Here is a 25,770-nt window from a genome sequence, read left to right as displayed (position 1 = left end):
CTATAAAGTGCTCATTTTTTCACAGAGGGGTTTGGTGGGTTGTGGCTCGGACCCCTCAGTGTTGGTAGCAGGGTTTGCCTCGGCCCCACAACAGTTACTAGATCCCAGAGATAACTGAAACCCCTTTAAAAGATTTTTGTATGACACAGAGCACCCATAATGGTAATTTGTCACCAGTTTGTACCCTGGATATAATTTTTTTTTGGACTATAAAGCATTGCAAGCATAACACTAACGGTCGTGGTCCCTGTTAAGGTGTAGTCTGGCTTATTGACTTGCTCTGGATATACAATATGTATCTTGATCTCATTTCTACAATTAGATTTTTTTTGACAGCTTATTTAAGTGAACAGACAGAAAGATCAGAATTTGGCAACATCACTAGAAGACAGAACAGATACTTGTAGTCTAACTGAATGACAGAGAGCACATGGATTACATAGTATGTGCTTTTTCAGTTTCGAGTTGCTAGAAATGAAAAGAGGATTTCTGTCGAGTGAAGCCGATGGAATTGACCTGAAATAAAAGCACAACTTCAAACTTCAAAAAGCAGTTGCCTCCTAGAGATTATGCTGGTTGATCAAAGATACATATTCAGCTCCATTTGGCACAGATACATTTTGTTCACTCCACTGGTAACGTTTTTTTTTTCTTTTGACTTGACATCACACAATTTCTGCTGTACACAATATCCACATTGGCGCTGGCTCAGGTCTTAAACACCCATCATCATGCCCTCACACAGGCGTGTATAAAAAGCACATGTTAGTGGAACAGGTACCAACTTTGGATCCCATACAAGCACAGAAGCTGTGAAACACTTTCCATCAGATTCAACTCATCGCCAAGATCACTTCTTTTTTTTTTTTTTTACAATACAATTTGGATTTAGGCTCCACATATATACGTGCTCCTGCAATCCAACAACAATATAGCAAACTTCAGTCCTCCTCCGTCTGTTACAAGCTGATCTGAGGGCATGCTTAGACACACACACACAAAGTGCTGATAGTCAAGGTGTGTGGCCCGGTGGAAAGCATGCAACATATATTTCCAATGAACTTCCAAAAACAATTCCAGGTTGTTTTCAGCCATCTTCAGTGTTCTTGTGTCCATTCTCCTTCAGTTCCATTTAAAGAGGGCGAGTAAAAACAAGCCAGTAAAACAGACTGCACATCTTGTACAGACATCGAGGGACCACAGATTTTTTTTTGTTTGTTTTGTTTTGTTTTTGACAATAAAGGACAAAATGAAATAAAAAGACTGTCAAGTTTCATTCACCATCTCCACAAGAAAAGCTCCTTTTTGTGCTTTGATGCATGTGGGTATCTGTCTTATACATTCCTTGGCAGCCTACATACATTGTGGTGTTAAATGGAGTGCTCAGATTCCTCTCTGATACAGTATAGGCACTGTGCTGGACAATGTCAAGGACACCGAGAACACATTTTAAAAAAGACATCTTGGTTATCAACCTTGGTTGTAGAATTAAATTAGGCTACGTTTAAAAAAAATCGAATTAGTAAAAATCATTATCTGGCGCAATAGCATGTTTTTGACTGGAATTGACTAGATTGTAAATGCCTTTTGCAACCAGTCGCATTATAAAACTTGGTAACGACGTGAGATTGAGAGGTTTGGAACCTGAATAAAAAAAGTAGACAGTTTGTCAATCTTTTAGCAGTTGGCAGTGATAACCCAAACTTCTTTTTGTTTGAATAGAGTAGCACATACACAGTCCCACTGACTACTGCGAACTACTGTACTTCTAGGAATGGGGATTTAAAAAAATAGAGATGCCTGCTTCTATCATCCCCGATGCCTTGTCCATTGAGTGAGTAGCAGGGCTACAGGCTTTCCAGTCTAACACAGCATTATAAACCTCCTGTTGCTTCAAGTGTTCTCTCTGTACGCCTCGTGAAGGAGAAGCACCAGTCTCCAACCCTCACAGGAATATCTTCCCATCTTAAATATATTTATATACGTCTTGCATTGATTTGCATTGAGTTTTCATTGCTTCAGTGTCTGTCACAATACCTGCAGTCTCTGCCTTTTTCAAGAGGCTGTGCGATGAAAGCAGGTCCACTGAGAAATGATAACAATTAAAAAAGACTACAAAATATTTAAAAAAAGTTTGTCTCCCCTCCAGGTTAGTGGTCCATACTTTCTGGGACAGGGGGAGGGTGGGTGAAGCATAGCAACTCCCACTGATGGTATGTAGTTGAATCAGACGCAGCTCTCCCGAGTCTTGTTGTCCGTGAGTAAGGAGTTTAGCTGGGAAAAGTCCACTACCACAGCGTCCCGCTTACTCAGATGGAGGTCTTTCAGATGGTCCTCGTCACTTTGGTCCTTGGCGAAATTTACAAACACCTATAAAAAAAAGTGAGGAAGACAAATATGGGAGTTACTGTCCGCTCGAATCAAAGATGAAACCCTAAGTACAGTCAGAGCCGTGGGCACGTCTGCTTACTTGGTCTAGAGTGGTCTGAGAGACGGAGTAGTCCTCAATGCTGAGTGTCTCCTTGTTCTTGGCGAGCAGGGAGAAGATGCGCGCGAGAGAGGTGCGAGACGACGGCAGCTGGTACTGCAGCATGTTGCGGTGTTTCTCCTTCAGCGTGCTGCCTGGAAGCTCCTGTTCGATGAACTCCATCGCCGGCCGGAGGTCTGGGTCCGGCCCTGCCACCCGTAGGATGATGGTGTAGCCATCGCCAAACCTGATGAAAAGAAAAGAGGAATGAAGAATTAACATTTCTCATTTTAGAATTGTGTTCCACTCAGTGACAAGAGCTCTGTGTGCTTATGTGTGCTATTGCTCTGTAGTGTGTTCCTACCTGTTTTTGAGGTGCTGCACGCTGCCCAGACAGCGGAACCTGCCGTTGACCATGATGGCCATCCTGGTGCAAAGCGCTTCACACTCCTCCATACTGTAAAAACACACACGTATAGATGAATTAAGAAGTTGTCCATTGGATGCAAAATTTAAAAAATATATAGATCATTTTATAGATAACTGAATGGCAGTAGTCTAACCTGTGAGATGTGAGGACGACAGATCGTCCTTCTTTGATGATGCTCAGGATGGTGTTCCATAAGGCCCGACGTGCCTTCGGGTCCATGCCTGTAGTTGGTTCATCCTGTGCACAGTAGACAAAAGACCTTCAGCTGTGTTGAACACACAATCCACTGTCCTTCTTAAAAGGTCTGGGGTTTTAACCTATGGCCCTGCTTTATGAAAAAAAAATTTTTTCCCCCACTGACCAGAAACACAACAGGCGGTCCTCCAATCAGAGCGATGGCAGTAGACAGTTTCCTCATGTTTCCTCCGCTGTAGCTGCCTGCCGACTTGTCCACATATTTGACCAAGCCCAGCTTCCGGATGCCCCACTCTGCCACCTAGTGGATGAGAGGAAGATTTCAGGGTCAACCACATGGACATTTTGTATTAACATAGACACTTTATAAAAAAAAACCCATTAGAATTAGCATATGAAAATAGAGAGTCACTGATGATAATGTATATGTTCTGTTCATATGTGTGTATGTGCTGTATGTTTGTTGCTGACCTCGCAGACTTCCTTCTCCGGCACTCCTCTCAGGATGGCGTAAAACTCGAGATGCTCTCTGCCAGTCAGCAGGTCATTGATAGCATCAAACTGAGGACAGTAGCCCATGTTCTGATGCACTTCATCGATCTCTGCCGTTACACTGGAGTGGGATAAACACAAAGAAGAGTACGATTAAGTTTTATAGAAAGAAAAATATGTTGAGGTAGCTCTGTATATCAATGAAGATGTGATTGTTTGAAGTCATTTTCTAAACAGGAGTGGGATGCAGTTGCTTTATCCTGCCTTGGTTTAATATCTACTTCAAGTAACTTTGATAATTTTTTACTGATGCTGAAAAAAGTCAGACAGGCTGCAGAGGAGAATATTTCATATATTTTATAATAATCTTTAATAAATGATGGGATGTGTTGTTAATTCTCTGGTATGATGTGTCCTTACCTTTTGCCAGCCAGATAGGCCTCTCCACTTGTCACCAAGGAGTCTCCTGTCAGCATTTTGAAGGTGCTGGTTTTCCCTGCTCCATTCACTCCGAGCAAACCGAAGCACTGCAGGAGGAGAAAGACAATGTTGACCTCAAGAAAAGGAATTTCTTTCACAGGAATCTAGACAATATTTTTTTAAATTCAGTCTTACAAATTAATTGTATCAATGGGTAATTTTTAAAAACTGTTTCAACCCTCAAACCTGTCTATTCCTGGTGGTCAAGTATAACAGGTGTTAGGATATAATATCTCTATATCGTACCTCTCCGGGGGGGATGCCAACACACAGCCGGTCCACTGCTGGCTTCTGTTTCCTCTTGTAAATCTTAGTAAGCTGCCTGAGCTCAAGGATGTCCGACTGTCCTCCCCCACCAAGGATCCTCTGTCGCTCTCTGGCCACGTCCTCATCTTCTTCTCCAATAGGCTTCAGGTGACTGGCAGACGACCTGGAAAAACAAAGAAGGTTAAGTGAGGAGAAGTCACATTCAAGACAGAAGTTTTTATATTTGCATCCTTCTCGCTGTTTGTTTTGAGTCACGAGACATGTATGTAACGAAAAGGCAGGTTTCACCCACCTGTTCTTGATGCAGAAGCGATACTGAATGAGGACGGTGATGCAGAAGAAGACAGCGCCCTCTACGGCCATCGCAAACAGATTCTTTCCCACCATGTCCCAGGCCAGAGGCGAACGGAACCGGTTTTCACCTACAACAGAACCGACATTTCTGCACTTTTAGAAAATGTATCTTCACTACCTCCTCAAAACCAATTTAAAAAAACCAACATACTTATATTTTACCTAAAGCATACATGGCAGTTGTTGATCATAGGTCTGCTGTACTTACCAAATCGCTCCAAAGCATCAGCCATTGCCTGATTCTTCACCATGTCAATCAGTCCTCGGCCCAGACAGAAGTGTGGGAAGATGAGGAACACGTTCTTCAGGATATCGTTGATACCACCGATCTCCTGAAACCGGAGTGACGTTGACATTCACAATTAATATTCAATCGATATGGGTAGAGCATTGGCTCGTGATCATTTCTCAATTTGTTTAAAAACACTTTTTTAAATCAACAATCATTTCTTACATTGCTCCCAAACAGCTCAAGTACAAATGTGGAGACGCTGCCATTGATTCCTATCAGTATGTTGACGCTGGTCAGAACCACATAGGCCGTGCTAGGGATCTTAAAGAAAAATGACGCTGGGTACATCAGAGGGGTGATCGACCATCTGGAGGGAGACGCAGAGATCATTTTAGATGAGAAGAATAAAAAAAAGGGGGAAATAATAAAATGAAGAACAAATTAAATTAAATTTGAGTTAAACTCACCCGTAGAGCAGTAGCAGGAGGGCAAGCACAGGCAGATTGGTGGAGGAGACGTAGGCGTCTTGTTGAAAACATACAAAGATTATGATGACCAATGTGGCTGGGACGATGTAGTTACACTGCAAGAGAGGAAGAAAAACAGGCTTCAGCATATAAAAAAACAGCAGCATGCTCTCATTTATTTGGACTTTTCTCTTTTGATTGCTCATGTCAATGAACCAAGAGTCCATACTGGGTTGTCTTACCATATCCCAGACAAAGTTGGCCAGCCAGTAGAGGAGAGGCTGCACCCCACTGATGAACTGCATGTGTTTCGCTTTGTTCACTCTCTCCTGGATGAGGAAAACCACAAAGCTGGCCGGGACAAAGGACATTGCAAAGATCACGCAGATGGACACCAAAACGTCCACTGATGTCGTCATCCTGAGCGAGAGAGAAGAGAGCCAAGGAGGGAATGACAATGAGACGTGACGTCTGCATAGCGGTGCAAAGAAATGATTCCAATTTCAAAAGGACCCCTGCAATTCGAATACTCACAATGCGACCTGCGAGAGCTGCTCCTTGGTGAGGTTGAGCGGGTGATTGTAGGCAGTTATGCCAAACTTAGTGGGGTCTTTGCCAGCTGGCAGACTCGCCCGCAGGATGCCATTGTTCATCACACTGAGGAAAGAGCCGATGCTGTGCCAGCCCTTGTTGTTAAACCATATCTGGAGAAGAGAGAGAGATGCATATCTGAGGTATGAAAACAGAACAGCCAGAGTACAAAGCTTGCATGCCTCTATTGACACAAAATGATTTGCTCCATCTTTCTATGGCTGTCTTTGTTCAATCTTAATGACCTTGTTCTCTACTTTGTATCTTATTTATACACACACATAAATATATGTTGTGGTGGAGTTAAGGAATATGGGTCATTACTGTTCTGAAAATCCCGACACAAATAAAAAGAAATACACTGTATGGGCAAGTGTGGGATAAAGCCCCATGGAGCTGAGGCTGCGCAAGTTTTTAATCTGCGACAACGTGGAACTCAATTATCATGCAATCAAATTAATCATTATGAATAGAATGAGGGATGCATATTGTGGCTACATGAGTGTAACAATGGCTTTGTTGAAGAATTTGTTCTGGGAAGCTTGACAGTAACAAACAGAGCCACGTGCTGTTGTATAACCAGTGTGAGTCTGCGTATGTGGATGTGTGTGCGCTAACCTTGACGTTATTCTTGGTGTCCAATCCTTGGACAAAAGTGGAGAGACTGTGAAAGAAGCGATCTGCTGCAGTGCCCTGGAGGGAGGGTGAGGCAGAGAGAGAAGGAGTGGGAGAGGGAGAGAGTCTTCTTTAGTTTAAAAACTACAATAATATGAGTCTATTAAATTATTATAATATTAATAAGAGTTGGCGTCTCATACTGACTTACTGAAACTCATTAGGAAAATTACAATACCAAGTTTTTCTTCAGTAACATGCTGCCGTAATTCCGGTTAAATGTTTGCATGTAAAGTAATAATGTCATGAAATCTCTTACCCTCTCCAGGCGGAAGCGTCTCCTCAGGTGAGCGATTGCATCGTCAATTTCATCTCTGTTGGACAGAAGCTGCGAGCCCCTGGCACCCAGCGAGAAGCCACCGTATCTGTGGAGAGCACAATCGTTTCAACATCAGTAAAGGACACAGCAGAGCCGCACTCACTTCAATATATTATTGATATGTCAGTAAGATCAAGATGGATCATTTCTAACAATGTACCTGAACTCGTTGACCCAAATCTTGTTCTTCAGGCTGTAAAAAAAAAAGAGATGAAAGAATATTCAATGGTTAACAATTCCTTGGGTGAGAAATAACACGGTGAAGCCAGAATTAACACACATTCAAATTGTTCAGACATATGAGAGATGAGTGTTACCTCTTTCCAATAATCTGAGCGTAGGTTTTGACAAGATAGTCTGAGATGTTTCTGCCAGTCAAATTCTGGAGAGTGTCTTTGTCGCTGATCTTCATCTGGACACGCAAACAGGCAAAAATGTTAACATCTGTTTCTGTGCGTGAGCTATATGCATTCATAATTTTGTACTTCTTTGACCGTATATCTGTTGGGTGTCACCAACCTGTGGGGGTGGAAGTCCGCCAGCGCCTGCCGGACACTCCGGCAGCATCTTCTTGCGCCCTTCGCAGCTGCACTCGCACACTGGAGATGGATTCTCCATGGTCCAGTTGCCTTGGTCGAACATCTCCTTCACACTTTCAGAGACTTGCGGGGCGGACCACTCGTCCTCTACTTCAGTGCAGCGGGTGTCCCTGGAGCGCAGAGCGAGACAAGTTCATATTTAACTCCAAATCACCATTTTATGCAAGTGTGTAGACTATCATTCAGTGCTTATGCTATATATCATATGTAGACCTACTGTGAAACTATATAGCTACATTTTGTACTTCTTTTCTATTTCTATTTTCTATATATTAAGATGTAAAATAAGAATAAAATTCACCGTATGGGTTCTCCTTCCATGCAGCGTGTTCCAAATCCAGGTTTTTCTGTCAGAGCTCCGAGTAGTTTATTGATGTGGGGGTCCTCAGGTAAGTCATTACTACAAAAACACAGAGAACCCATTATATAACACAGACAGACGGTTCTTACCATTCTCATATCATTTAAGAAAAGAGCCGTCATGAAGGATTTGACTGAGGTGAACTGGAGATTAAAAGTGGTTTGACAGATAAGTGGTTAGCTGTTATACTATGATTATTACCATAATAACACTGATACTTAAACTAATACTTATAATGTTTAAATGGATGCTAATCTTTCCAGACAGAATAATATCTTACCTGATGAAGGTAAACTGTTCTCCATACATGCCGGGATCAAGAGCCAGACTGGGGTACTTTCCAAATGGAGGGACGATCAGACTGAACACCAGGGCGATACACACAAACACCGCAGGCAGAACAATCTGAAAAATAACAACAGGAAGAATTATTCTAACCCATCTAACCCTCTTGAAAAATGACAAACCTCAGAGCTACTGCTTTAAACAGAAAGACTCCTATAGTTGTTCCGTTTTTACATACATTACATACATTTTTTTTTTAAAGCATCAGCATACCTGGGCAAAGAATCCTTTCCTGGAGCGCCGTGCATAGAGGAATCGTTTCCAGAGTAGTGCAACAAACTGCTGTCTCTTCAGACTCCAGCCTTTGACCTTGTATGAACCTTTGCCATCTGTTCCACTGAGCCAGTCGGTCTCACGGGACTCTGGACACAAACACCACAACATACATGAGCAAACTCTGCCCATGATTGTCTCATATTTTTATGAGTGACCTATGGGTAAACCCAAATTAATATAAATGTATTTATATACATATATTTTTATGAATGATAGCAATTAACAGTTCTGTGGCTATCATTCATGCACTGCATGCTGGGTAGTGCAGTTCTAACTGGGTCACCTTCAGAGTCGTTGAAATCAAAGTCATCCTCGGTGAAGGGCTTCAGGCAGCTCTGGTGGTCTCCAAAGGCGTGGCGGCGACGAGTCCTGGTGGGTACGACTCCGTCTGCAGCCACAGGAGAGTAAACACATGAATTCAACCCACTTCAGTTTAATGTTTTCTGTTTTGTTTAAAGTCCATGTCTCACTATAATCACTGTGGCCTCTCATTTAAGACTTTCTGACCAACACAATCTGCAGTTTATCTGTGATTCTCCAATATCAATGTGATATGAATAAAACAACGTTGTAAAGAGTTTTAAATACAGGTGTTAGGTGTATAAATTAGGTAAATGTAATCATTGTGCAGCATAGAAAATCTCATTAATCTCACCTGAAAGCTCGACAGCGTCGACTCCACTGTCCTCAGCCACTTTCAGGAAAATCTGAAGGGTTGGAAGACAGAATATTTAAACAATGGTTAACTGGACACAGATGGTTGCAAGCAGCAGGAAAACCAGACAGCGAGATTAGTCAGCTCTTTACCTCTTCCAGGGTGGTATCAGATATTCCATAACTGGATATTCCTAGGTCGGTGAGTCGGTCGTCCAGCTCATGGAAGAGCTCCACAAAGGCCCCGTCTTTAGCTGACTTGTAGGGCAAGATATAGGTGATCTCATGGCCGAGATCCTCCACCATGCGAGCCTCCGGGACGTGCTTGAATATCACATTTGAGATGAGGGAGACATCTGTAGGAAAGAAAGAGACAAAAGTTAATCTTACAAGAAAAAAAAACTGTCCACCTTTAAGGTAGCCAATTTCTTAGCAAGAGTTCAATCAGTTCTTACCAACAGTGGTGGTTTCACTCTCCGGTTCACTGCCCAACCCAGCATCTGAACTGCTCTCTGAGACGCTGTCCTCCTGAACAAAAGACAGAGAGGATAAACTGTTAAATAGGTAAGTTAAGCTAAATTAAACAACTGTTTTCTGAAAAAAACCTCTGTATAAAGAAAATGTATGTCACAATTTGTACTTATTTGCTTCTGAGTACAATGTAAGAAGCTAGAACATGATGAAAAAACAGACAGAGAAAGAACAAGCTTCCACATATTATGTCATACATAATCTTTCGAAGTTCTAATTTTACCAGCTGCATCTCTTTTACCTTCTCTGTTTTCTTGCTGTAGCTGACGGTGCTGGCAGAATTCCTGCAGGACTGAAGTGCCAAGTCGTAGTCTCTCTTGACCAGGGTCAGGTAGTACCCTGTCCCCAGTTGAGTCTTCAGGAAGAGCGAGGAGCCTACGCAGCACAGCTTCCCGTGGGAAATGATGGCAATGCGGTCACCCAGGATGTCGGCCTCGTCCATATGATGAGTGGACAGGATGATTGTGCGGCCTGAGAGACGGAGAAGCACACATTTGATAGAATGCACTCTTCCTGAAGAGTCTTGATGATTTATAAACTGTAAGTTGTATTTACCCTGTCTGTATTTGAGCAGCAGGTCCCAGATGCCCCTGCGTGCATAAGGATCGACCCCAGCCGTGGGTTCATCCAGAATCACAACCTTTGAGCCCCCAACAAAAGCCAGGGCCACTGACAGCTTCCTCTGCATCCCACCTGCGAAGACAAAAGGGGAAGAAAAAAAACGTAAAAATGACACCCTTCAAAATTGCTATCTGTACGGAAATCCCAATATGGAAGAGACTAAAAGGTAAGACATTTAAAAATATTCACACTGACCGGACAGGGTGCAGGAGCGGGATTTTCGTTTGTGAGGCAGTCCAACATCGTTCACAATCTGCTCCATTTCGGCCTTCACCTTCTCCTCAGACAGCCCCTTCAGACGGGCGTAGAACCAGATGTGTTCTTCAACTGTCAGCCTGGATAACAGTAAGGCAACAAATCACACATTTACCAAAACACAGGAGACTTCAAGGGTTCTGGGAGTTTAGTTCTTGAGAATGTGGACATACATGCTGAAAAGCACGTTGTGCTGGGGACAGACGCCCAGATTCTGTCGGATGGTGCTGAGCTCAGTGCGGATGTCTTTGCCGAGGATGTAGGCTGTGCCAGATGTGGGTGGGAACAGCCCCGTCAGGATTGACCTATTAGAAACCAGGCAGGGGCACAAGAGGCAAACATGATCTCAACTGAATAGATTTCAAATTCCCATAACTCATCCCTTGTAGCACTGCAGTTGAACCGTATGATAAAGTGTGTCGTATCTTACATAGTTGTGGTCTTGCCAGCTCCGTTGTGTCCCAGGAAGGAGGTGATTTGTCCTTCGTAGAACCTCAGGGACAGTCCGTCTACAGCCAGCTTGTTTCCATGGCTGTAGACCTTCACCAGATTCTCGATGTAAACACCTGGGTCAATGTGGCCCGGCTCCTCCTCAATGCACACAGCTGTGGATGAACCAAACAAAACAGAGCTTTAGCATTGACATGAGCTAAGGTTTGAAAGGACACATAAACGGAGGTGTCATCCATCTTCACACCTCTTAACTCGTTGTTTCACTAATGCTTTCAAAATCGGCCCTAAAAATTAAGTCAAATAAATGGTAATAATAATCATCAAGATTTGTACCTTCAGCATTGTCCTTCTTTGACATAAGGGTGGAAAAGTTTTTGTTCTCTTTCTCCCCACACCAGTACGTCTTAGTGAAAGGGAAGTACCAAGGCCTGGGGATACCAAACTGACCTGAAATAGAAAAATATATATATTTGAAACATAAATAAAACAACAGGAATTTTTTAATACTGAGACTATTAAACTATACATCATTGATTGAGCAGTTTAAGAGCAAATGTCCATGACTCACCAGGAAACACAGCTTCGATGTACCAGGTCATTACTCCGTAGAGAAAAGCGTCAAACAGCATGAGGCAGATAGAGGTGGTCAGATTGTAGCTGTCTTCCTCCAGAGGGCTGGCCAGCAGATTCGACCACTGGATACCAACCCCTTGCTCCTCGAACAGGGCAAAGTATTCACAGCCAAACCCGAAGGCAACAGGAGACAGCAGACTCTGAGAGGAGAAAAGAAGAACCAGAGTTCAGTACAAGGTGACAAGTAACTAGAGAGGTTTCCAGACCAATATGGATGTGAACACTAAAAACAAAAAACTGAGTATTCATGTACTGTATGTATTCACATGTGTATAATTGAATTTCTTCCACGCACCACAACTAATTTCGCCCCAAAGCCGACATAGTCTTGCCAAGCGACACACAGCACATAGGGCAGGTAGAGAGTGAAGTAGATGATGCCACCGCAGGCAGCTGCCAAGTTGGCACGAGAGAACAGGGTGCTGATGAGGAAACACTGCATGATGGTCACTACGCCAAACGATCCCAGGAAAAGAAACACAACACCTGGGTCACTGTAAGGCAGCAGGTTGCCCATCTGAGAGGGAAAAACCGAGACAGAAAGGAAAAAGTTAATGATGTTTTCCATAATTTCCTGATATTCCTGTGTGATTACGACCCCCTATGCACTTGTATAATTGCCTGTCCAACACCAACCTTTAATAACATCACCAAGAGGCCGGCGCTGATCAGCAGTGGGATTAAACTGCTGATGAACCAGCTGAGCCACAGGGTGCCGTTGTTCAGTCCCATGATCCTCATGGTCTCCTTGAGCCTCGCCTCCTTCTCATACACAACGCCCTTGATGATGATGGCCACGGAGTACATCCACGCCAAGGTCATGAAGAGAGGCATCGATCGACTCATCACCCGCAGGAACCTGTGAAAACGGGCACAAGGAATCAGTCACACACCCCTTCAGGTACCCGTACAGGGAGAGATTGAATGTTTTTCTTCCCACACTGTTCACGTACATGTCATCAACGTAACAGGGGTAAGGCATCTGCTGAATGTAGACGCCTGTCCTCTCCTTGGTGCCAGTTATGGCTCTGATGATTCCATGCTCAATGACGTCCTGCAGGTAGGAAAATCCGCCCCAGATGTACCGAAGATCCTCGAAGGGGTCTGCTCTGGGACCAGGGTCCCAATACCTACAATACAAGATGGGAATCATAAGTCTCAAAAAAGGGAAAGTCTGCAAACGTTAATAGACCTTAATAGTTGGACACAGCCCCCTTACCCATCTTTAATCTTGTTCGTCCTCTCCACATTATCGATATCCATGCGGATCTTGTAGTTGACGTTGGGAGGCAGGTCAGTGCTGTTGCTACGGGTGATGTCAGGAAACACTATTCCTGCCCAGAATTTCTGGTTGTTCAGGAGACCCATGGACTTGTTGACCAATCGCTCTTCATTAGCTACTGGCTCCAGCTTGTCCAGGTTCACACACTGAAGAAGAGAGAGCCAGGTTTATGACATGTTTTGATGAGAAAAGATGCAGTGTAATGCTCTGACCTAAATGGGCAATTGGTATTTAACCTATTTCTCCTCTAGGTTTTCTTTGCAACTTGACCTAACTGGAAGATATTAGATAACACCTATTTTACAGACACAACTTAAAATACACAGTTATTGCATTAGCCATTATGAAATGTAAATGGTGATTGAAGACACTAGGATCGGAGAGGGAAAAAAAACAAGTAGCAGGGTTTTTTCCTTGAGCAAGAGAGAGAGAGAGAGGGTGAGGGGGGAAAATGTTGGTGTCACTTTGGAACCATTTTTGTGGCCGAGAGCCAGCTCTTTAGCTGTCGAAACACAAACAACTGGTTTGTGATTAAGCACTGGCCCCGAAAGCGCCCCTTCAAACCAAAAAGCCTCGAACAATCACATGCTTTGCTCACAAATATTGTTCATAATACGCTTGTTCATAATATGACCATGAAGTTTATACCTTATTACACACAATAATGTGTCTCAGGTTGACATTGAGTAACCATGCCACAGTTGTTTAAGTGACCTCCTAAGACCTCCTGCTTTATTAGCCTCTCACATATTTAGCTGACTTATACCTCATATCCCTGCATAACAAGTGTGTGAAAAGCCAATGAGTTCAAGAAGCATCACGAAAAAACACTGCATGGGCGCCCCCTAATGCTACGGGCGTGACAGACTTTAATGGCCGTGTCAGGCCCTGACATAGTTTTTGGTGTGAGAAAAGTCAGTTTACACACATTATATGATCTGGGAGGGGAGCCACAGTCAGTGGGTCAGTGGGTTGTTTTCAGTGTTGCAACATGCCAAACATAGAAAACAAGATTTCATTGGGTTTGATATTTGTGTGCCTTTGATACCTAAGTGACCTCAAGTCAGGGTTTGAAATTCTCTATTTGTAAATGATTGACATTGTGTTTGTGCATTTGAACACATTGTCCACAGCAGTAAGAGGGAAGAGGAGACTGAGGGGAGTCTAGGGATTCACAAACAACATTAAAATCCTCTGTTGTATTTAGAAGATCATCGGTGTATTATCAGTTGAACGCAACATCAGTCTATGAAATGAATTACACCATTTTTTATATAGGGGATTTCACCAGACTATTATATCACAGTTCCCACTGAACCATGATCTTTTTTCTATAGAAATCTCAATGAAGAAATCCCCCTGTCGCAGATGAATCCAACAATAATTGGCCCTTCACTGGGGCATGAACATTGAATAACATTTGGCAGGAGTTTAGGGGAAGTTGTTCATTGCCGAGTCTTGACTCTGGCATACTGACCCCATACGCAGAGACAGAGAGAGCGGTGACACCACAATGAAATGGAACCACAATGATTTAATTTGACGAGGGATGGAAAAGAAAAAAACGTTTGATTTCAAGGCTTGCAATAGCTCTTCTGTGCTCTAAATGCACCTCAAAGTGCATTAAGAAACAGTGGCTGATACAAGAGGATTGTGTAATGCTCTGACCTAAATGGGCAATTGGTATTTAACCTATTTCTCCTCTAGGTTTTCTTTGCAACTTGACCTAACTGGAAGATATTAGATAACACCTATTTTACAGACACAACTTAAAATACTGTGCTTAAAAACAAGGACAGTTACATAGTGATATAATTACACAAGTCTTCATTGAGACTCTTCTAGTCATGTGAAAACATCATAACATGCTCTACATTTCACACACTTCTTCAGATTGTCATTGACCTGGTCTTTTTGCTCACACCTTGATAAATCCTTCATCTTTCGCAATCATACTAACCTCCATGAAGCGTGAGATGGTCTGTATGGCCTGGTCAGTTTCGTTGAAGACATCTCTCCACGTATGGGCGGATCCTGCGGGTCTTTGGTCCTCCGAGGCCTTGGACAGGAAGTCGAACACGTCTGACACGCGCCACTCGGTCTCACTGAGCTGGGCGTTAAAGAACGCAGCGCTGGCGTTATTCTGCAGCAGGGTCTGCAAAGAGGTCAAAGATTTATATTGATTATTATATTCTATTGATTTACATCTGTGAGTCAGAGTGTAATTCGCCATTAAAATACAGAAAAACTAAAATCTACAGATAAACAAAATACCTGATATTTACAAGAAGTTAATTTCTGATGTCAATGTGCTGTAAAATACACATTAAACAGCAGTGCAGCCCATTTTGCATTAAGGCTCGTTTGGTCGCCTGACCTTTATCATTGCTGCAGGTTGTGCTTGTGCGCACTTCTTTGTGTGACCTCTTTTACTATTCAAGGGTTTTCAATAAATCACTGTCTTTATTCTTGAAACCATTTTCCTTTCTCAGAACATAAACCTGTCAACAGAACATAAAAAAAGAACCTGGGCTTTATCTCAAATGTTAACTACTGGTTAAATTTATAAATCAGTTCCTCCAGCATTGTCACAATGTCATGGTTTCAAAACTCAACATAAAGTTAACCAATCCCTGCGTTTGTCTCACATTTTTATCAACGAAAGAGAGACGCAGTGGTAGAAGAATAGTTTCTGTAAAACCGTGCATGCATGAGTGCATGTGAAAACAATTCTTAATGTTTAAACATGGTGTGAAAACTGCTGTAAAATCAGGCATTTATAAGCCTTAACATTCCAGAAAAAGAAAAAAGGGACTGACACTACAAAAATGATTTTAACAGCAATAAACTTTTGCTCATTAATGACAAAAACAGATTATTTAGGTTTGAGTGTCAATATCACCTTTCACCACTAGGTGGAAGTTGTGCTTATGCAATTTGCAAAAGTGAAGAAAGGGCAAGTAAACAGCCAGGAAGAGTCATATAACAAACAGAGTTGTTGCTTTTTCAATTAATAACCTTTAATGCTTTATTTTGTAGCAGCTCTATCTGCGTTATCCATCAGCCTGAGCCCCAAAAGGAATACACTCTGTTTTTGACGTTCGGGGCAGTCAGATATCTTGTTAATGTTGTCTATGTATTCTGGATGGTGGCCTCCACAAAAGCTTCAAAACTAGGTCCTTCCTTTGGAAGTCAGCGGAGACACATAATTACACCGAAGCCAGAGAGATGCACAGATTACTCTCTCTAAACACCAAATGTAAACAGGGAGCACTCTGAGCTATGATGTGTGTATGTGAGTGATGTCAGTGCGTCCCACTCACCCGGACCATGTCCATTTCTTCGCCGTTCTCCATGAAGTTCCAAACTTTGGGTTTCAACTCCTCCCACATCCCACCAAGATCCCTCAGCACACCGAGCTCCTGGAAGGTCTTGTTAACCTGCAGCGCACATACACACAAAAAAACAGACCCTCGTTCATTAAGTGGCTCTTAAGTGATCATTCTGATGAGCTTTTAGACATTATGAGAGCCTCATGTACCTCGTGGATGATCCTCTGTGTTGCTGGAGTATCTGGGGTGTACAGGATCTTCCCCATGAGCAGTGGCTTCAGAGCTCTCCAGATCATCCTGGAGATGGGGCTGGACTCCAGGCTCCGCATCATGCTGTTACAGTATGGAGCTAGGAAATAAGTACAAAGACGTTTTGAGTCACTTTGTTTTTGAGTTGTCAAAGACTCTGTGGAATATAACAAAAAAGGTAGAACAGCACTGCACACTTACTGGAAGAGTTGTCATAAGCAGAGAGAGGGTCAGTGTCGCTGTCGTTGCCATGGTTTCCAAACAGGGCCTTGTAGTTGTTGTCCTCATACCAGTTGAGGGACTTGATTTTGAGGCCACCTCCCTCGGGGTGTCCGCAGACGATACGTGACACAGCCTGGTACATCTGGTTTGGAGAGCCTGTGGCATTCACAGTTAGATACAGGATCTCCTTTCGCATGTCCTTCCAACTCTCCATACCGGCAAGCTGAGGGACAGACACACAGAAATACACGAAAACAGATGTGAGTGTTGATGTAATTTTCCGATCGTTAATACTAATTTATCACTTATGTAAAGCACTATCGCGGCATGAGTTGCCGTGCTGTTGAAATGTGCTTAACCAATAAACTAGCTCTGCCTGGATATCAAACGTTGTACTTTTTCACCACCAAGATTTAATCAGTTCATCATTTGGTCACAAGTGAATCTTTTTGCCAAATTTGAAGAAATCCCCTAATGGCGATACCGAGATATTAAGTTTACACGAATTGAAGAGTTGGACAGAAGAACAACCAGAAAACGTATTGCCTCCAGTCACGGCTTGAGAAATTTATTTTAGTCTGGGAATTATCTTAGATGGCTGTGAAGTTATAGATTAGATCAGCTTCCAGCAACAGAACAGGGGCTTTGTGCACTGTTAGTGACCTTGCTGAATGTATGTCATTGGTTCCCACAGCACTGTTCCAACCATTTTATTTAGCAAACAATTTCAACCATTAGTCTGTTGATTTCAGCTTTATATTTCAACCATTTGTCCATACGAATTCAAGCTATGTCTCCATTCATCCATGACTTATCATCTATAGCTGTTAGCTCTCCATTTTAACAATTAATCCATCCTTTGGTGTTAAAATGTTAAAAACTAACTCAGTATGAGGACGTTAATTCTATTAACATCCAAATTGTAATTTATATTTTCTTGGTTGCTGAGCTACTACTTACTACTTAAAATAATCCCCCCTCCCCCCCAATCTTTGGTGTGCATCATCATCTGTGTTCAGGCTTGCTCCGTTCTTGCTGCTTCCTTCAGGAACTCTGACGCGTCTCATAGATTGTGACTCACTGTGTGAGCAGCAGTGAAGATAATATGTCGGCATATACATTTGAAAGACCATCGTCTGTCACAACAGAGGCCGCTTACATGTAACCGCGTGTGTCTGTGTGTTTAACGCCGAAGGCTCAGAGTTATTAAAGGTTATCATCCGCACCATGAGTGGTAGTCAAGTGTTTGCACTGTGGGCTGGAGTCACTAAGCACTTAACTGTCTGCCCGATGACGATAAATCCTACTGCTGTTCCCAGTCCTGTCCTTCTCCCTTAGTGCGTGTGTGTGTGTGTGTGTGTGTGTGTGTGCTGTCAGTCAGATAATATGTTATTGCACTGTTACGTATTTTTAAAAAAACAAAGATGAACCTTCATTAGGAAAGTGTGGAGGGACATGTTTTTACAGGTGTTAGGTGTAGGGCAGTCACCAACTATAATCCTACTTATAACAACACATGAAAGACAGTATAAGACCTAATAGTGAGTGGAGGAACTGCACAATATTTCTAAAAAATATATTCATATACAATTCTGCTACATTCGATTTCCATTGGTGAATAGGCTCTGTCACATTCCTCTCGTCTCCAGATCATTTTTTTGTCGTATTCAGAGCTACATGCGGCTGAAAGGAGCAGGGAGTTCATTTTGATTCGTTTAGAGGTTACTCCCGGTCACAAGACAAGTCACCACAAGTTCCCCGTTTGTGTCTGCAAACTGGCCAACCACACACGCAACTTTGACAGTGACTCGTGACAGGGAAGGAATGAAAGGAGTGGAATTGTGTTTTGTTTTCGTGCAATTAAAACAAAGGGCTGAAAAAGTTGAGCGCTTTTGTTTCCTTGAGAGCAAACAAGAGGAGGGTACGTGGGCTTACAGTAAGCCCGGAGAATGAAGCCTGACGAAATTAGACAAAATGTGAGGGGGCCATAGACAGGTAACAAAAAATGAGAGGGAAGGAAGGAAAGAAAGAAAGAAGATATTGGGTTGCAGTGGAGCAGGAGGTGGAAATGAGAGCAGAAAGCAGGAGTGGATGATGTGAGAACAAAGAGAGGTCATTATCGGTCATTCTCCTAAAAGCCACCCCTGAGGGCTCCTCAGCTGGAGCGCTATTATACTGACAATTGTTACTGAGTACACACTCCCTGGCATACAAACACACATCCCACACATGGGACGAGGCACAAACACACTAAAGATCCTGACACAACAGGACAAATAGGTTTTCTCTGTTATCGTCTGCACCATGTGACTCTTACTCTGCCCATCAACAAGATACTCAACACTGTTTTCCATCAAAAGAGAAAGTGAGACAAAGAGAATTGTTGCATCTCAGATCACCCATACATGCGCGCGCGCACACACACACACACACACACACACAAACAGACACACTCCCTGAGATCGTTCTGTCTGCGGCTTTGCAGCTGAGCCCTGAGCCAAATCAAACTGTCACATGCTTTGTGGTTGTACACACCAAAATGACTGTGTTTGTGTGTGTGTGTGTGTTGGGTTGGACTGGGTGTGTTTCTGGGTCTTTGTGTGGGTGGCTTTCTTGTGAGGCCGCCTGTGTGCATTTATGCACCAAAAACTTCTCTGGTGATGTGCGTGCATGTGTTACATATCTACTTGCAACATGTACTTTCTTCCTTTTTGTTGCCATAAGCTACATTAGCTGCGAAAATGCTCACACAGCAACCGAGTTACGACAGTAACTGCCAAAAATGCATATGCATGCCTGCTGGTCTATGTGCTTTAAAAGACTTTGGTGCGACTGAGCAATGTGTCATTTCCCTCGAGAGAAGATTCGCATGTTAATTTGGGTGACTAGGTGAGCAACACACGCACATGCACGCATGCACACACACACACGCACGCAGGCAGACAGGCAGGCAGGCAGGCAGCAGAAGAGGATTGTCCCAGAGTAACCTCACTGCGGAGCCTGCATGAGGTTACTATCGTACAAATGTCCTCTCCAGCACACAGCTATTTAGACCAAAACAGCTCATAATTGAATTATTATGAATTCACACATTACACCTACGTCAAATCGGGTTGATAGTTATGTGATGTGAGTTGAATTACTTTGTCTTGAGGTTACTACAGTTCACCATTGCTCCCTCTGACAAAGTAAATTTCCAACTGACTCATATGGAGGACCAATGAGGTCAAAAATGTAAACTCTAAATGTTTAGAGTTGAATTTAGAGACTCTGATCAAACCTACCCCCAAATATATCATAGATATATGTGGAGCAGAAAAGGTCACTGGAGTTTATTCACACACTCGCAACTACAACAACAACTTAAGATACTTAAAGTAAACAAGCACAACAAAGAAGATAAGTGTCACTAATGTATTTGGGAAGCATGTTGATTAAACTTTAAATAAATAACTCACAAGTAGGTCTGCTTTTACCAGGCTTTCCAGGGGAGACACCTTTTTCCGTAATCACCGCCGTTCATTAAGACGGCTTTCGTAAAATGGTGTTGTAATAGCTCCTGCATGAATGGGAGTCGAGATATTCAGAGTTCAAATCTCTGCACTGCCAGCCTCCTGAACTAAACCAATAATCTGCTTACAGACAGAGACATGGGTTAGGAGGAATACTTACACAACAATACATCATGAGCGTGGATGGCTGTTGAGCACTGTTGATGAGCATTAACTGAGAAATGATTGAAGGATATTATATTGCTCACAACTTCCTTCATTCTGATAATGAAGATTATGTAAATGTATTACATCATTTTCCATGCAGTTGTGAGCTGCTGGTTGATAAAGACTACAGTGTATTCCTCCACAATGCCAGGCTCACACCTTCCCCGTATCTGCTTCAAACTCAGACTCATTTTCTTGAGCACAGTAGATGAATAACAGATATGTGATTCATTATGCCCCTTTTCATATTTCTACATATTCATGCCAGTGGCATGTGTGAAAATGACCTGTTTTCATCCCTCCTAAAAAGACATTATGAAAATTAATTTTGTCTTCCAACAGTGATAACCCCTGGAATGAAACACAGGCAGGCAGATAATTACTGCTTATGAATCAAAGGTTACATGAGTACATTTGTCATTTCCGCCATCTTTATTCTTCATCTACCAACCAGCCAGGCAAACCCACACAATCTGCTTCAGACAACAAAAACATCCCTGATTAAATAGATACTCTTTGACTGAATAAGCCACTAGGAGTTGACAGGTCATGCCTGAAGTAGCACCGGCTTAAAATAAGCACTAAGTCTCCACGGGACTGTAAAAGATCAACCAGAGTTTGTTCAAAACATTGCCCTCTCACACTGTGCCCATGAAAAGAGAAGAGTGATATGGAAAGGGGGTGGGGGGGTTGATCTAGGTTGCAACATTGGTGGTTGAAGACAAGCTCATTGATGCTCTTACAGCTGCTTGAGTCAGGAAATGAACACTCACACACAAACAGCTGGCTCTTTGTGTACTGCCAACTCAGCAGAGCAGAAGGCAGAGAGAAGCGGGACCAGTGTGTGTGTGTGTGTGTGTGTGTGTGTGTGTGTGTGTGTGTGTGTTTCACACAGCCTGTTTTATTCTTAATCAAGCGTGATGAGGATATTTTTATGCCAGGGACAGGAGGTATTGGTTATCTCTCATCTTTATATAGAAAGGTCATCTGAGGTGGGAGCTAGCTTGAAAGAAAGGGGAGGTTATCCCAGGGAAAATCAAAGCTCCCAATCACTGTAGTGTAATAAAGTTAAAAAACCTGAATGTGGACAACAAGACCCACAGTGACAGACATCAGCCGGCTCAAAATAAAGAGGACCAGTGTGGAGTTAATGTGCATGTTTTTTTTTCTCTACATTTTTTATTATACAACCATATTAATAAAAGCTTGGATACAAATTCCCTTGTATTACAATGAAGCAGTTTGTGTGTGTGTGTGTGTGTGTGTGTGTGTGTGTGTGTGTTTTATCTACCTCCACAGCCAGTGCTCCCAGGCTCTCCAGAAGAAGGTCGGTTGCAGCTGAGACTTCCTGAACAACTTTGGGGTCCGACCTCACATCCTTCTGATGAAGAGAAAAAAGGATAATTTCAATGTTGCAGCATATTTCCACTGCACTTTTGGTATGTATACACAATTAAGACAGTAAAACTAAAACCCTAACATGAGGGCAGGGAAGGAAGGCAGCCAACACCCACCACTTCTAATTCAAAAATATAAATGTCATTTGTATCTAAATCATAGAGAGGAAACAGCATTTTGGTCAAAGGTGAGGGAAGAGGGGGGCCGAGAAAGAACAACAGGTCACGGGTCAGCGTGGCTTTGACCTCCTGTGTTCCTGTCAGTCAAACTGCTCTGTGTGTGTGTGTGTGTGTGTGTGTGTGTGTGTGTGTGTGTGTGCTGTGTGCGTCTATCACAACAAGATGTCAGCTGCTGGAACATCTGACATTCGATAAAGTACATGTATCGCTGAAGACAGAGCATCAGTCTGGGAAGAGATAAAGATATTGTAGCTTTCTGTCCTTTCATTTTCTAACAACCCCCCACCTCCTCTTACACATACATACAACCACACAGAATGATTAATGGGCAAACTTTGTCACGTTCTTACACAACTCTGCTACTTTATAGGAAAGGAATTTCCACTCTTGGACCAAAGTTTGGACATGGAAGGAAAAAATGTGTTTTTGGGTGAATCAGGTCCACACTGGGCCAAGAACTGATTACATTCTCATACCATCTCATATAAGAGGCAGAAGTACTGCTGACATGTTCTTATCTCTTTAGCAGCACAGCAACCGCAGCAAGGATATGTGTCATTAGGCATTGTTGACTCCATGTATTTCTAGAACAGTGTTGATTATTTAAGGACTTCCTCTGTTTCACTTCCTTTGTCCGTTTCTCCCTGTAACCATTGGTACAAGAGAACAAAATGTTTTTTCACCTCTTGCCACACTTCACAATTGTGACTCACAAATCGGTCATGAGTTTTAAAGGAGGGAGGTGCCATTTGAGATGATACAGGCAGAGGCGAGGTAACGGACAGGAAAGGAAGGAAAAAGGATGGGGGGAGGGTGAAATGAGTACTGAACACAAGCGGATAGAGAAAACAAAGTTTTCTAGTAAAAAGAGAAGGGAAGGGATCAGGGATTTACCATAATTCAAATGGATGAATAGCGGGTCTGACTTTGACAAACTGTGATTCCGCCTGACACACAGAATTAGCATCACAGTCATTGGTCCATTTAGCAATCACAGTAAAAATGACCTCAAAAGCCAATTTCAGCAAGTCCATGAGGTGAATGTTAATGTTTGCATTTTCTCTTCTGTATCTTTGTGTTATACTCTTTAACACCCAAGTTAGAGCAAATAAATTGGCAATGACTGACCAAATATTTCTGCTCTTGAAGACAGAAGAGAATAATAAAGATGACTAAATACAGCATTTTCTTGGAATAGACTGACTTGCTAGCAAAGGCACTGTCATCTCTCTTGGTGCTGAGGGAAAACAGCTGAGTGATAACACAGTGTATTTTCCAGTTGAAACAGAAAGGGAATATCTTCCTGGTTTTAATTCCCATGGACAAGAAAACCATGTCCTGGTGAGATGTGGAGATGGTGACACCCTAATGCTCGAGAATTACAATTTGATGGGAAAATCGGACGCGCTCCACATGTGTGGGATTCCACAGAAGAACTCACCCGAATGGGTTTGAGGAAGTCCAGATTGGACAGGAAGTGGCTCTGTGCCTTGTTGAGCCAGTCACTGGAGGAGTGGCAGATGATTTCTTGAGTCATTCGGGACACGTTGCTGTCAGCGATGTGAACAAACTCCTCCAGCGGCATGGTGTTACAGAGGTCTCTGAGATGGAAGCCAAAACCTTTAGTCAGCACCTAGACCAAGGGGAAAAAAACATAAAAGTGCAGAGATTCATGAGTGAGAGAGTACACAGAAGGAAATAAAATTTAAAAATCCAGTTTGTCTTATGTCTTTGTTCTAATGTTAACATGACAACATTGTGGCACAAGGGATTGATCTCCAGGTGAGCCCATTCTTCAGTCTAAATAAATACTACACAATAAATGTTTTTTATTGTTTTACTTTATATACATTCAAAAAACAAAACAGAAGACAGAAGCATCCCGCCAGTAAATATTTAAAGACAATTTGGAAAAGAATTGATATTTCCCTTTCAGGGGCATAAAGATTATTTTATGCTATTACAAGCACTACTGCGAGTTGAATAAGACTGCTCGAGTTCCTATGGTGGTTGTTCTTCACTATTTATTGTTGTGTATTTGTCCAAAGAAGTTATATAAAACCTGAGAACCACAGTTAACAGAGATGCTCACAAATGGGATATCGACCAGGGCAGCCACGAGGGAAAGACATGTTATGAATGTCAATGCTGAGCCAAGGCAAGGATTTCTGCCAAAAATATTTTCCCTTTTTTATTTTTTATTTTTGTTGTTTAAAAATGCTTCCCTGTCCTCCGAATGTTGAACACATTACTTGGAACGGACAGCACAGCTGAGCCCTTGTGTGCGGAGAAACAAATGTCCGGGACATTCAAGGACTGAACGGAGGCTCTGTTTTGTCTGACAGTGTCAAGATGTTCTTATACATGTGTTTGTGCCTGTTTGTGTGTGTGTGTGTGTGTGTGTGTGTGTGTGTGTGTGTGTGTGTGTGTGTGTGTGTGTGTGTGTGTGTGTGTGTGTGTGTGTGTGTGTGTGTGTGTGTGTGTGTGTGTGTGCGCGCACGTGAGAGAGAGAGAGAGCAATATAAAGAGAGAGGGAGGGGCACACTGATCTTCTAAATGTCCTTGACCGGCCTGTGTTATGCCATCATGTCTACCACATACAGTAGTGACAGCTGGTAAATCTTTGCCTCGGGAAAAAAATCAGGGCTCTCAGCAGATGGTTCAGAGGAGTGGGAGTCATAATCTTGAGCCAGTTGAGAATTCAAAACATATTCTTCCTCTGAGAGATGAGATGTTTGTGTTGGTGCTCTCGCTCTTGTGCATCTAATGGCTGCAGGATAATTGCCAATTGACAAAATTGCTCTTGCTCCCTATCACGTGGGGCCCGTCCAGCAATAATAAGAATAATAATAGGCTTCCATTCATTTTCCCTCCTTCCCCTAAATACTGTTTCTATCGACCATCCAAGACTAATGGATACTCATATAGTCCTATGGTCTATACTCTATCCGGTTTGATCAATAGATGGGTGGGAGACAGGGACGGGGTCGGACAGAATCGTTTGGTGTAACGTGAATTTGTTTTTCAGTCTCGGCACGTGAGGAGAAATCGGGGGAAGGGAGGAGGGAAGAGGAGCAGTCATGTGACTCAAGCCCTCCAACTGCAAAGCAAGGGAAGATATCATGCTCTGGGCTGGAAGCTGTTGTTGCGGTGGACCAGGGTAGTATAATGAGCGAATGTATGTGTGTGGCACTTAAGAAATATGAAGAAAACTCAAATCAACGAATATAAAATGAAAATGGAAGAGACAACCCAAATGAGTCAGGTTACAGAGATGAAAGGAAAAACCGTGGGGGTGGGGGTCAGGAAGAATCAGCTAAAAGAGAAATAGATTTTCTTTTTGTGGAAACAAGAAGCACAATGGAGGAAGATGGGGCAGGGGGTGTTGCCTCTACACCCACCTACACCCCCAGCCACAGTGATTTTATCTGCCGCTTAGCTGGGCCACAGCAGAGCTCCTTGGCCCGACAGATGCCGTCGAGCCAAGGTCAGTGGATTTATGCACAAGCGCTACGGCCAGGGCCGTATGATTATTTGAAAAGGACACAACAAAGAAGCTGTATGAAGTATTTTAGTGTACAGTTGTCTGCTATGGTACAGAGGTCAAATGAGCAGCTGTTATTGGTGGAGGACTTTATGCAACATTCTCCCATTTTGATTAATTCAATTTACAACAATTAGCAATTTCTTGT

The 25,770-nt window shown here is 42.8% G+C and overlaps 1 protein-coding gene across 2 annotated transcripts in view; it reads right to left on the bottom strand.

Moving 5' to 3' along the window:
• LOC118312226 (phospholipid-transporting ATPase ABCA1) overlaps positions 1-25,770 on the bottom strand; it is a 37,727-nt gene that overhangs the window by 372 nt on the left and 11,585 nt on the right. Inside the window, exons 7-49 of one of the 2 annotated variants that reach the window (XM_035636643.2) lie at positions 23,520-23,711; positions 21,793-21,882; positions 16,762-17,005; positions 16,521-16,660; positions 16,303-16,419; positions 14,940-15,134; positions 12,917-13,125; positions 12,651-12,827; positions 12,334-12,556; positions 11,993-12,214; positions 11,633-11,837; positions 11,398-11,511; positions 11,042-11,216; positions 10,785-10,916; positions 10,552-10,691; positions 10,291-10,428; positions 9,977-10,206; positions 9,660-9,732; positions 9,358-9,560; positions 9,206-9,257; positions 8,825-8,938; positions 8,488-8,636; positions 8,210-8,334; positions 7,870-7,968; positions 7,489-7,678; positions 7,287-7,381; positions 7,130-7,162; positions 6,910-7,015; positions 6,594-6,668; positions 5,919-6,088; positions 5,627-5,804; positions 5,385-5,500; positions 5,140-5,284; positions 4,894-5,017; positions 4,624-4,753; positions 4,311-4,494; positions 4,005-4,111; positions 3,564-3,705; positions 3,259-3,393; positions 3,031-3,134; positions 2,832-2,924; positions 2,471-2,714; positions 1-2,370 (exon numbers count right to left, since the gene is read on the bottom strand). The exon at positions 1-2,370 is cut by the window's left edge and continues 372 nt beyond it. In XM_035636643.2, the coding sequence (XP_035492536.2) occupies positions 2,227-2,370; positions 2,471-2,714; positions 2,832-2,924; positions 3,031-3,134; positions 3,259-3,393; positions 3,564-3,705; positions 4,005-4,111; positions 4,311-4,494; positions 4,624-4,753; positions 4,894-5,017; positions 5,140-5,284; positions 5,385-5,500; positions 5,627-5,804; positions 5,919-6,088; positions 6,594-6,668; positions 6,910-7,015; positions 7,130-7,162; positions 7,287-7,381; positions 7,489-7,678; positions 7,870-7,968; positions 8,210-8,334; positions 8,488-8,636; positions 8,825-8,938; positions 9,206-9,257; positions 9,358-9,560; positions 9,660-9,732; positions 9,977-10,206; positions 10,291-10,428; positions 10,552-10,691; positions 10,785-10,916; positions 11,042-11,216; positions 11,398-11,511; positions 11,633-11,837; positions 11,993-12,214; positions 12,334-12,556; positions 12,651-12,827; positions 12,917-13,125; positions 14,940-15,134; positions 16,303-16,419; positions 16,521-16,660; positions 16,762-17,005; positions 21,793-21,882; positions 23,520-23,711 (6,273 nt within the window). In that variant the 3' untranslated portion in view covers positions 1-2,226. The remainder of the gene's footprint in view (positions 2,371-2,470; positions 2,715-2,831; positions 2,925-3,030; positions 3,135-3,258; positions 3,394-3,563; positions 3,706-4,004; positions 4,112-4,310; positions 4,495-4,623; positions 4,754-4,893; positions 5,018-5,139; positions 5,285-5,384; positions 5,501-5,626; positions 5,805-5,918; positions 6,089-6,593; positions 6,669-6,909; positions 7,016-7,129; positions 7,163-7,286; positions 7,382-7,488; positions 7,679-7,869; positions 7,969-8,209; positions 8,335-8,487; positions 8,637-8,824; positions 8,939-9,205; positions 9,258-9,357; positions 9,561-9,659; positions 9,733-9,976; positions 10,207-10,290; positions 10,429-10,551; positions 10,692-10,784; positions 10,917-11,041; positions 11,217-11,397; positions 11,512-11,632; positions 11,838-11,992; positions 12,215-12,333; positions 12,557-12,650; positions 12,828-12,916; positions 13,126-14,939; positions 15,135-16,302; positions 16,420-16,520; positions 16,661-16,761; positions 17,006-21,792; positions 21,883-23,519; positions 23,712-25,770) is intronic. The other variant, XM_035636644.2, reaches the window with a different exon arrangement.

This window comes from Scophthalmus maximus, chromosome 8, assembly GCF_022379125.1.
Source record: "Scophthalmus maximus strain ysfricsl-2021 chromosome 8, ASM2237912v1, whole genome shotgun sequence".
Lineage (NCBI taxonomy): Eukaryota > Metazoa > Chordata > Actinopteri > Pleuronectiformes > Scophthalmidae > Scophthalmus > Scophthalmus maximus.
Note: the sequence above shows the minus strand (reverse complement) of the source record. Positions and strands in the feature narration are given on the sequence as shown.